Source organism: Bombina bombina, chromosome 5 (assembly GCF_027579735.1).
Source record: "Bombina bombina isolate aBomBom1 chromosome 5, aBomBom1.pri, whole genome shotgun sequence".
NCBI lineage: Eukaryota > Metazoa > Chordata > Amphibia > Anura > Bombinatoridae > Bombina > Bombina bombina.
In genome coordinates, this window is record NC_069503.1 from 328,537,588 (window position 1) to 328,550,087 (window position 12,500).

At 33.9% G+C, this 12,500-nt stretch overlaps 1 protein-coding gene across 1 annotated transcript in view; it reads left to right on the plus strand.

Annotated features, from left to right (window-relative positions):
* The window catches only part of TSPAN13 (tetraspanin 13), a 107,458-nt gene that overhangs the window by 93,362 nt on the left and 1,596 nt on the right, over positions 1 to 12,500 (plus strand). The window contains exons 4-5 of the mRNA XM_053714122.1: positions 3,776 to 3,889; positions 9,600 to 9,710. Coding sequence (XP_053570097.1) covers positions 3,776 to 3,889; positions 9,600 to 9,710 — 225 coding nt within the window. The remainder of the gene's footprint in view (positions 1 to 3,775; positions 3,890 to 9,599; positions 9,711 to 12,500) is intronic.

Consider the following 12,500-nt stretch of genomic DNA (forward strand, 5'->3'; position numbering starts at 1 on the left):
AGAATAATTAAAAATAAAAGTATAAAAAAGACCTGGGTCAAAGAACTCCTTGTGACTTTACAACTGTCGGCGTTGCATTGGACGGAAGGAGTCAGAAAGAGGCTTTAACAGTAGTACATTGGAATTGGCAAACTAAGGAGGCAAGGTGAGCAGAAAAAAAGGATCCTGCTTACCTGATTTGGTATAAATGCAATGCCTGTATTTGCTTAAAAATATTTAACCCATAAAAAGGAGACTGGAGGTATAATTTTAACCACTAAAAAGAAAAAATATTTGAGACTATGCACATAAACAAAGATTATTAAACAGTTTATCATCATCAAAAAAGGTGGACTTCTTGTTGCCAAAATATTTTATCAAAAATAACTCAAATCTGTCGACGCGTTTGGCCTTAGTCTCCTGACCTTTATCAAGACTGAGTCTTGATAAAGGCCAGGAGACTAATGCCGAAACACGTCGACAGATTTGAGTAAGCACATTACCTATATATGAACATAATAGTTTATGTATTTTACAGTATTGTTTGCTTCTTTTTTCACAGGTTATATATATCTATTTTTATCTCTATGTGTTTTTATGAACTTTCTTTTCAACTGATTTCAGCACTTTCTCACGTCACCATAGAGGAAACTTTGGATATATGATTATCACAACCTTTTGTTTTTTTGGGATATTTTTGAGATATTTTTGATAGATTTGTGATATTTTGACATTTTTTGGGTTTACAATTTTTTGTTTCACACTTTTTGGTTCATATTTTTCACGAGTACATTATTTTTACAACATTTTTTCAACATTTTCTTCCAACATTTTTTCAACACGTTTGCCACATCCCACAGTTCTTTTCTTTTTTCACTACTGACTCTGGATATTAACTCAGCATCAACTGGATGGACACTATTTGATCTGTATTGAATTTGAACTAAGTCTGGACATCTTTGGTCCTCAGGCCAATCTCATTTATTCACTGTAGCCCTACAGTGTTGTTCTTTGTTTTTATGCACTGTTACCATTTTTATATTCATTTTGTATACATTTTATGTTTGTTACATGGATCCATGCTATTGATTATATGTATTTTGCCATTTTGATTTGTTAATGTATTAAAATAGATACCTTTTATCATATCCTATTTTATCTTACCCTATTTTATCATATCTTATTTAGCCGAATCTAATTGGTTTTAAATAAAACGTCTAGTACTCTTTTACCTATACCTCAGCCTGTATTGGCGCTCCCCTCTATTACTTGTCTACTTGATTTTACATCAGGATAAGGCTGTTTTGCGGACTTCGTTTAAATTCCTTCCTAAGGTTGAGTATTCTAACAACATTAGTTGGGAAATTGTTGTTCCTTCCTTGTGTCCTAATCCTAAGAATACTCTTGAAAGATCTTTACATTCTTTGGATTTTGTAAGAACTTTGAAATATTATGTTGAAGCTACTAAAGATTTCAGGAAGACTTCTAGTCTATTTGTTATATTTTTCTGGTCCTATGAAAGGTCAGAAAGCCTCTGCCATTTCTTTGGCATCTTGGTTAAAGCTTTTGATTCACAAGGCTTATTTGGAGGTGGGGCAATCTACGCATCAGGGAATTACAGCTCATTCTACTAGATCAGTCTCCACTTCTTGGGCTTTTAACAATGAAGCTTTGGTTGATCAGATTTGAAAAGCAGCAACTTGGTCTTCTTTGCATACATTTACTAAATTTTACCATTTTGATGTATTTGCTTCTTCTGAAGCCGTCTTTGGTAGGAAAGTTCTTCAGGCAGCTGTCTGTTTGATTCTTCTGCTTATGATTTTAGTTTTGTTCCTGTAATTTATGTGAAATTTATGAGAGACTTATTTTTTTGTGTGGATTAAATTTTTTAAGCGGAAATAGCTGTTTTTATTTTATTCCTCCCTTTCTAGTGACTCTTCTGTGGTCTTCCACATCTTGGGTATTTCTATACCATACGTCATTAGCTCATGGACTCTTTCCAATTACATGAAAGAAAACATAATTTATGTAAGAACTTACCTGATAAATGCATTTCTTTCATATTGGCAAGAGTCCATGAGGCCCACCCTTTATATGGTGGTTATGATTTTTGTATAAAAGCACAATTATATTTCCAGTTCCCCTTTTTTGTTTGCTTTTTTACTCATTTTATCACCCCACTTCTTGGTTATTCGTTAAGCTGAATTGTGGGTGTGGTGAGGGGTGTATTTATAGGCATTTTGAGGTTTGGGAAACTTTGCCCCTCCTGGTAGGATTGTATATCCCATACGTCACTAGCTCATGGACTCTTGCCAATATGAAAGAAATGAATTTATCAGGTAAGTTAATACATAAATTATGTTTTATGTTTTATCTCCCTTGCCACTCACCCCAGTTCATTTTCTACGCCATGGAGAGACGGAAAAGGATGTTCAGCAAAAATATAGATATTTGAAAAACACTATCTAGAACAGTGATGGACAACTTTCTAACACATGGGAGACTCCAATCATTGTTTTAGAAGCCTTAAAGGGACATGAAACCCAATAAATTTCTGTCATGATTCAGATAGAGAATACAATTTGAAACAACTTTCCAATTTACTTATATTATTTAATTTCCTTCCTTCTCTTGTTGTCCATTGCTGAAAGGTTTATCTAGGCAAGCTCAGGAGCAGCAGATAACATAGGTTCTAGCTGCTGATTGGTGGCTGAATATATATATACCGTTTGTCATTGGCTCACCCATTTGTTGAGTTTAAAACCAGTAGTGCATTGCTGCTCCTTCAACAAATGATACCAAGAGAATGAAACAAATTAGATAATAGAAGTAAATTAGAAAGTTGTTTAAAATTGTATTCTCTATCCGAATCCTGAAAGAAAAATTTGGGGTTTCATGTCCCTTTAAGGGCTTCCTATAAATTTATAGTTATAAAATGGGACATGAAAGTCAGATTTGGGTAGAGCATACAATTTTAAGAAACTTTACAATTTATTTGTTTATCTTCTTTCTCTTTTTATCTTTCTTGTTGAAAAGACAGTTCCATAGCAGCAGTGTACTGCTAGGACCTAGCTGAGTGCACATAAGAAACTTCCAGCTGCTATGCATCAAATGTTACCTTATTATTCTTACATAGGGTCCAACACAAGCAACATGCCTTTAGAGCATGCCCTTATTCATGCTTGAAGTATGAATAAGGGGCGTGTTCTAAGCCAAAGATGTTGCTTGTTTGGACCCTATGTAAGAATAATAATGGTCCGGTTCAATATGTAGCAGCTTGAAGTTTCTTATGTACATTTAACCGTTGGCCTAAGTAATCGTCTTCCAAGTGCTGCTGCTCCTTTGTGCTCTCTTCAAGGTTGATTTCTACATTATTGTGGAACCTAGCTAAGCACAATTGGTGAGCCAATGACATGAGTCATACGTGCCTAGTTTTACCAAGAGAGGTAAATTTGATAAACAGAAAATTGAAATGTCTCTTAAAATAGTATGCTCTATCTGAATGATGAAAGTTTACATTTGACATTCATGTCCCTTTAAACAAACAAATAATATATTTCCTAAAAATGTCCATAGTCACAGGGCTAGATTTCAGTATGGTTGCAAGGTACTCTCTATCTACTCTTCTCTTTTCCACAGGGTACTTTTAGAGTTGTGGTAACCTGCAAAATAGAACCTACAACATAGAACCTGTAACATAGAAGTTGATTATATTTTTTGGGAGGAGCACGTTTGCACCAATTTATGCTATAAAACTCTGTTTCATGATTTTCTTTTTTTGTGTGTTTAATTTTAGAATCAACTTTTGGAAGTAGGGTGGAACCACACAGAAACTGCCCAAGAAGACATAGAGAAAAATCTGAACTGCTGCGGATTTCAAACTTTTAATAAAAATATCTCCTGTACTGCTGTAAGTATAAATATACAGTTTTAGAATAACGAAAAACAGCTTCGAACCCATGAAAATCTTGTTTTAAATAACTAAGATTTGATGTACATACAAAACCATATGATAAATATTACCTTTTCTTTATACTGTGCAAGATATTTATTCCAAGAACACTATATTATTTAATCATCAACAAAGATAATCTTAGACTCTTTATAGATATGGCACAAGAGGTTAATATTAGTATTCATGCATGAATATTACTAAATTAAAGGTCCATTATAGTGAAAAAAATTACATGCTCTTGTTCGTAAAAGTGATCTTAGTGGGGGATAGCTTCATAAGAGCTGTTACTAATGAAAATGTCAAAATTGAATATTATGCAAATTGTAGCACTAATTTGTGGTGTACCTCATAGAATGTGAATTGTGTCATGACCAGTATGTAGGTCAAACTTCATGATGTCTGAGGTCAAGGATAGGAGAGCATAGAAGAGATGTGAAAAAATATAACAAGGATTCTAGTGTAGCTAGGCACTTTAATGGTATTCACTTCACAAATGAGTCTAAATTCATGGTTTAGGTAATAGATCTTGCGAAACTACCATTAAGGGGTGGAAACAGAAACACAATTCTAACCAAAAAAGAACTATACGGGATTCTGAAGAAGAAAAAAAAAAAAGTATCGTTGGGACTCAATAAAGAATGGGATATTCGCTATTTTGTGGATTAATATGCTTTTATTCCTATAGTGAGTAACTTGTACGAAGTATACTACTTTTTTATGACTGAAAGCATAATACTCATATGTATGACATGGTGTTATGAATACATCTACTAAGTGAGTGAACGTGTATTTGCAAATAACTGTATGTTTACTTGAATATGATCATTAATACCATTATTATAATTTTGATTCATCAATTATATTGTAAGCATAAGAGTTTATACAGTCATTATCTCCTTTTATATGATGGATGTTAGCTGTTAATATCAGTTCCTGACATATTAGATTGCCTCTTAAAATCAAACTAGAATTAAAGAAGATTCAATGATAGCATAGAAATAGCATATTATTTGGTGACAACAATTGTTCTTTAAAGTGACATTAAACCCAAAAATATTACTTTCATGATTCAGATATAGAATGCAATTTTTAAAAAGTCCAATTTACTTCTATTATCAAATTTATTTTATTCTTTGTTGAAGAGATACCTAGGTAGGTAGCGTGCACATGCCTGAAGCCCTACATGACAGGAAATAGTGCTGCCATCTAGTGTTCCTGCTAATGTATAACATTGTTGCAAAACTGCTACTGTATAATGCTGTAGACACGTACACACTCTTGTGCTTACATTTCTGCTTTTCAAATAAGGATAACAAGAAAATGAAGAAAATATGACAATAGAAGTAAATTAGAAAGTTGTTCAAAATTTGGCGTTCTGTCAAAATCATGAAAGAAAAAAATTGGGTTTTATGTCCCTTTAAGCGTTTAATGGCTATTATTGTGCTTAGCATTAAGCCCATTATAAAATGTTTGAGGCAAAGTCATTTTGTGTGTGTGTGTATATATTATATATATGTACATTAAAGGGACATGAAACACAAATATTTTCTTTCATGATTCAGGTAGAGAATACAATTTTAAACAACTTTCAATTTACTTCTATTATTTAATTTGCTTCCTTCTCTTGTTATCCTTTGCTAAAAGGTTTATCTAGGAAAGCTCATGAGCTGCAAAGAACCTAGGGTGTAGCTGCTGATTGGTGGCTGTATATATACTGTATATATACAGATTGTCATTGGCTCACCCATGTGTTCTGTTAGAAATCAGTAGTGCACAGCTGCTCCTTCAACAAATGATACCAAGAGAATGAAACAAATTAGATAATAGAAGTAAATTAGAAAGTTGCTTAAAATTGTATTCCCTATCTTATTCAGGAAAAAAAAAATATTTTTGGGTTTTATGTCCCTTTAAGTTGATATTGTTACATATTACATTTTAACCATTACTCTCTAATCATGGTAGTCGTTTCCATGGTAACCCTTGTGAGGTTGGTGATTGGACGCGGCTAACGTATAAGGCAGAGTAATGTCAGTATGAGAGTAATTATCCTATGACTAAGTGCCGCATGGCACAAAACGCATAAGTACTCCTCCTCCATCCATGTTCTGAGTGTTGGTTTTAGATGTGCCAATAAAGACTTGTTTTATTTTCATCCTGATCCATGAAGTGCTGCAATTTTCATTTACTTGCTGATGTTGATTAGAGCCTGTTTTTTTTTATCAATAACAACCTTGCAAATCTTTTTTTTTTTAACCATCACAAAGGGGTTAACACATAGTTAAAAAGTACTGCTTGGGAACCGCAGAAAACTTCTGGCAGCAAACAAAATCAAGGTCGCTAGTGTTAAAAAGTTATTTTTAATGAATGAGAGTGTAATATTTTTCCATATATCATATGTTACAGCACTTATGTTTCCTTACTTTCAAATTACACTTAGCTTTTACAATAATCATAGTTTTAACTGGTTAAAGGGACGTTATACTGTAAAATGTTCTCTCTATTAATATGTCCTTAATTATCCATTTTACCTGCTGGAATAACATAGTAGATGATGTTGAAAAAAAGACAGAAGTCCATCAAGTTTAACCTATACAAATCTTAATATACTTACAATAAACCTTTAATTAATCACATTTAAAAAGGTGACCCATTTAACACAAGTAACCATATCCCTGAATTCTGTTTCTAGACAGAAATGTATCTAAACCATTTTAAATGTATCTAAGGTATTGGCATTTACTATTGAGTTCCACTATTTGATTGCTCAGGAGATTAAATCTTTCCTCTAGGCTTAAATTGTGAGCTCTTGTCACAAACTATTTTCTTTGAATAAACCTAGCTTCTGCCATCTATGTATATGGGCCTTGAACATATTTATATAAAGTAATCATGTCACCTCTCAAGTGCTTTTATTGCTAGAGAAAACAGACCCAGTTTGGCTAACCTCTTGTCATAGTTATCCTTCCCCTTATTAGTTTTTTTTACCCTTCTTTGATCTTTTTCTAAGTCTGCAATGTCTTTTTTTGAGATTGGTCCCCAGATCTGCACTCCATACTCAAGGTGAGGTCTTACTAGGGATTTATATAGTGACAGAATTATGCTTTCCTCCCTTGAATCAATGCCTCTTTTAATATATGCTAGTATTTATGTATCCTTAGAAGCCACTGCCCTGCATTGTGCACCTATTTTTAGCTTGTTATCTATTACTACTCCCAAATCCCTTTCCCTATTTAAATAATAGGTTACATGCTTATTTTTACTTGGCAGTAGCAGCAAAAGTGGGAGGGGGTTGGAAAGACAGTTACTAAAATGTTAGATACTAAAAGAGTGCTGCTGCAACTACCTTTTTTTGTATATACAAAGAGATAAGATAAGTATTTGTATAGATAAGATAAGGATGTCGCCTCTTTCTACAAGCTCAACCCCTAAATGGGTTGTGTTTTCAGTTGGAAAAAAAGTATTTCAGTTGCAAAAATACTAAGTACACTATCCCTTTTAATAATTGGTGTTTGTTAACTTTATAGACTTTTAATAAGATACAAAATTGATCACTCATTTAAAAGGAAAGCTATTCAGGGAATCTGCAATACTACTCTCTGGGCCAGACTCTCCTAGTAGTCTTCATGTTATGAAAACTACTAGGAGAGTCTGCATAATATGGAGTAAAAGGGGAAAAAACCCACTCCAAATAACAGAAATCGGGCTAAACATTTTATGGAGAATTTACAGTCTAGTATTGTTAAAAAAGATTGACAAGTTCAAGTTATAAACAAGTAGTCAGATATTGGATTTACTCAAATAATTGAAAGCTTCCCTAATTTGCTGCCCTTGAGCTTTCCTAGATAAACCTTTCAGCAAAGAATAACGAGAGAAGGAAACAAATTAAAGAATAGAAGTAAATTAGAACATACAATTTTAAACAACTTTCTATCTAAATCATGAAAGAAAATGTTTGGGTTTCATGTCCCTGAAAGGGGTACATTTCAGTTTTGAATAGAAGCAATTTTACATTAGACATGTATTAGCAAACCTGCTTCTAGTAAAAACTATAGCTGTTTCAAGAATGTACTTAAACTAACTAATTTAGCTATAACTAATTTACTTCTATTGTCAATTTTGTTCTTCATTCTCTTGGTATCTTTTGCTGAAAAGCATGGACATAAACTTAGTAGCTGGCCCATTTCAGGAGCACTATATTGCAGCAGTTTTGCACGAATGTTATCCATTTGCAAGAGCATTAGATGGCAGCACAATTTCCTGCTATTCAGTGCTGTAGATGCCTACCTAGGTATCCCTTTAACACAGAATGGCATGGGAACTAAGACAATTTGATAATAGTAGTAAATTGGAAACTTGTTTTATAATGATATGCTGTGTCTGAAAATGTTTGAGTTTCATATTCCTTTAAAGTATCCTCTGTCCACCAGCATTTTAAACACAGCACTTTTGAAGAGAGCCTAAGGTGCTTGTATCATCTGGTAATGAGTCAATTGCTGACATGAAACAAACCCCACTGGCTCTCTGAGCAGCTGCAGTAGTTAAAGGACCCGTTAACACTGCTGGTTTTCGACATAGCTTTGTAGAATAAATTCTAATTAACATTTTGATACTAACATTTTTAAAATCGCTGCATATTTTGGTAGATCAAGAGTTTTGTCATTTCTAAAGTTTTCCTCATCCTCCGTCGTCATGTGGTTGCTAAAAGCCAAAGAAAACTGCATATGCGTATATGCAGTTTTCCTGGTCATGCACATTAAGTGCCTGTGATGTCACCAGCAAGCCTGAACAGCACTTTGTGTGTAAATTTGTGCACATAAAAGGAGCGTGCACAGCTTCTCAGAGCAGAACAGCGCCTATTTGTTCTAATGTATTTACACCTGTGAAGCACCAAATAATGGTCACATGGAGTTTTAATAACACATTTTATGTATGAGCCTGTATCAATGTGTCCTGTGAATAACAAATTATAATCCATAGCATCATTTCCTACATTTTAATAAACTTGGAGATCATGAAGATTACTGTGTCGTACTGAGCGTTGTGCAGCTTGTGGACTCGGTGTCTTGACTAAGGAATAACAGTTGTGGGTTTCTGGGGCTTGGTCACCTCACCATGAACATGCATGCCTTAGACCAGTGTTTTTCAACCAGTGTGCCGTAGCACACTAGTGTGCCGTGAGAGATCCTCAGGTGTGCCACGGCAGACTGACAACAGTGTGACATATTTTTTAAACTTTGCTTGTTTTTTACTCCCAGTGCAGGGGTAGTTTGTAGGAGGCATGGCATAACAGCACAATACATACAGTATGTGTGTGTTTGTGTGTATGTGTATATATATATATGCTGTATTAGGCTACAATGTGTGATTTTTTTTTTAAATTTTGGGATGGTGGTGTGCCACAGGATTTTTTAATGTAAAAAAAGTGTGCCACGACAAAAAAAAGGTTAAAAATCACTGCCTTAGACCACCAGGGCAGCAGGGTAATGGCAGGTGGGGGGAGCTATAAGCTCTGAAAGCACCCCCATCCCAGGAGTTAAGCATTGTCAAAAACGATAGACTCATACAAACATTAAAGTTGAAAGTAAAATAAGTATTATTCTAAACATTAAATAATAGAACCACAAGTAATATGCATATACAATAATGCCAATACTTTTATTTCTAGGATTGTTTTAGAACTCTGTCATGCCTTCCATGTGCATCTATAATTGAAAAGCATGCAGAAGAAGTGCTAAGAATTGTGGGTGGAATTGGTTTCTTCTTCAGTTTTACTGAGGTAGGTTCATCCACACAACTTTTCATGTTTTTGATATTTTGCTTTTAAAAAAAACTTTTTAAATGTTTTTTAAAGGCATTAAACACTATAAATACATTTTATAAACATAGCATTGGGGTTATTCCCCCGCCTCCCTCAAGTTATTGTTGCTGCTATGTTGAAATCTAGTTTTCACTCCATTTTAGTGATGATTTGTTTGCATATGTGCAGCAACTCTCTTCAGATACTTGCAGTAAAACCTAGGTTTTCAAAATGGCGGCACCCACATTAGAGGGTGGATGCATGAAATGTATTTAGTGTTTAATGTCCCTTTTAATGAAGCATATTTAACAGTTTGTTGTAATAAAGTAAATAATACATAGAATATGATTCAGATAACATTTTTATTTCACATTAAAAAGCCTTCTTGAATGTTTGTGGGAAGAATCTTTTGTATTTATTTATAATTGTTGTTTTTTTTTTTAGTCTTACAAGTTCTGCAATTGTAAGAATTGTCTATTTTACACGTTTATTTGGTGCAGTCATATGTTTTAATATTTTTATTCTCAAAATAAAAAGATAAAGCAGGAAATTGTGAAATTTAGTACACATTATTTAATCTCAAAGATCTGAAGAACTTTCTCTGAAATTGTAAACCCATACATTACTCCAAAATTAATTGTTCAGTTTTTTAAAACACTCATGTTAATTAGTAGATGTTTCTGCTAATTCGATGTGCCACTAGTAAATAAATAATACATTTGAAATATGAGTATCAATAAAATATGACTATATTGCTCTGTAGAATATGAAAAAATATGACTTTTATAAAATCTGGAATATTCTTAGTATCTTTTTTTTTAAAGATTCCAAACTTATACCTATACACATTTGGAGTTTCCTTACTGTAGTAAATATTGACATGTCATGTGTTTTATTCTGTATGCTTCTACATTGAGCTCAAAATTGTATAGCATTTATAAATCTACAAAAAAATGCATGACTATTTTGGAGGCCTTAAAATTGTTAGCTGCCTCTAAAGAACTGGTTTTCAAACCAGACCTCAGGCCTCCCTAGCAAGCTGAATTCAGGAGGCCTTAAAAAGCACCACCAGTAAAAAAACATATAAGCAAAATATGAACTAGATCCAACCATTATGGTGGTGCCTTTATTTCTGCCGCTCAATGTGACAGGAGAAAATTGGTAAACCACATGATAAATACAGGAGCCGGAAGACAATGACATTTTTGGCTTAATTACGAGAGAACCTGGGAAATACGGGAAGTTTTGGCGACCCTACGCCAATTAGCAAATAGTACCCGGGTTCTCAGCCTAACTAGCTATGCTTTTAAACACAGGATACCTAAAAAATGAAGCAAATTAGATAATAGAAGTCAATTGGAAAGTTATTTAAAATTGTATGCTCTATCTGAATCATGAAAGAGAAAATGTGGGCCTCCGGTCCTTTTAAATGTCTTGAAATTGTGTGAAAATAAAACCTAAGAGGTCATTTTGTGGAGTCTGAAGTCCAGTATGAACTGTTACAATGACTTTACCAGTGCTTTTTGCTCTGGGATTTATCGCTCAAGTGTAAGGATTAAACGGACAGTCTAGTCAAAATTAAACTTTCATGATTCAGATAGGGCATGCAATTTTAAACAACTTTCTAATTTACTTTTATCATCAAATTTGCTTTGTTTTCTTGGTATTCTTTGTTAAAAGCTTAATCTACTGTAGGTAGGTTCATATGCTAATTTCTAAGCCCTTGAAGACCGCCTCTTATCTTAGTGCATTTTGACAGTTTTTCACAGCTAGACAGCGCTAGTTTGTGTACCATATAGAGAACATTGTGCTCACTCCCATGGATTTATTTGAGTCAGCATTGATGGGTTCAAATGCAAGTCTGTCAAAGGAACTGAAATAAGGGGGCAGTCTGTAGAGGCTTAGATACAAGGTAATCACAGAGATAGAAAGTGTATTAATATAACAGTGTTGGTTATGCAAAACTGGGGAATTGGTAATAAAGAGATTATCTATCTTTTTAAACAAATATCAATTCTGGAATAGACTGTCACTTTAAACATGGACTTTATATGCAAGTGTGAGTTTTCACTTTGTGTTGTCATTGAAAGTATAGAGAGCATTAGTTACGCCAAGATTGTGATTTTTTTTTTTTTTTTTTTTTAACAACCAACTTGTAATACGGGTTCTAGAGGTAAAAATGTTGCGTCCTTGCAATTGCGCTCCACTTGTAATCTAGGCCATAGTTGGTTACTTTGCCAAGCTGTCAATTTTACAAATCTTTTAATGTAATGCCTTTCAATTATGATTACGGGGATACAGTTTTGTGCTCTCATTTTTATGTATAATTATATTATTTTAAAGCTTTTGATGTTGGCATACAACAAATCTTGTGAACCAGCCATTGCTCCTAAACTTTTACTTCCGGTTACTGACTTTTTAGCAAACATACTTGCCAGATGACCTAAAATGTCTGATATATGTTTAAAATGGCATTTATTTATTTTTCTCCAACATTGGTGTGTCCGGTCCACGGCGTCATCCTTACTTGTGGGGGAATATCTCTTCCCCAACAGGAAATGGCAAAGAGTCCCAGCAAAGCTGGCCATATAGTCCCTCCTAGGCTCCGCCCACCCCAGTCATTCTCTTTGCCGTTTGCAAATTAATTTGCATTTAGTCCAAAGTAAAAAGCAACAATAGGAGTTCTTTGTCTCATTGGGCAGGATTAAGAGCTCTTATGAGCTTGTCTTTTTTGTTTTGCTTTGGGCCCAATATAATAAAAGCCTTTTT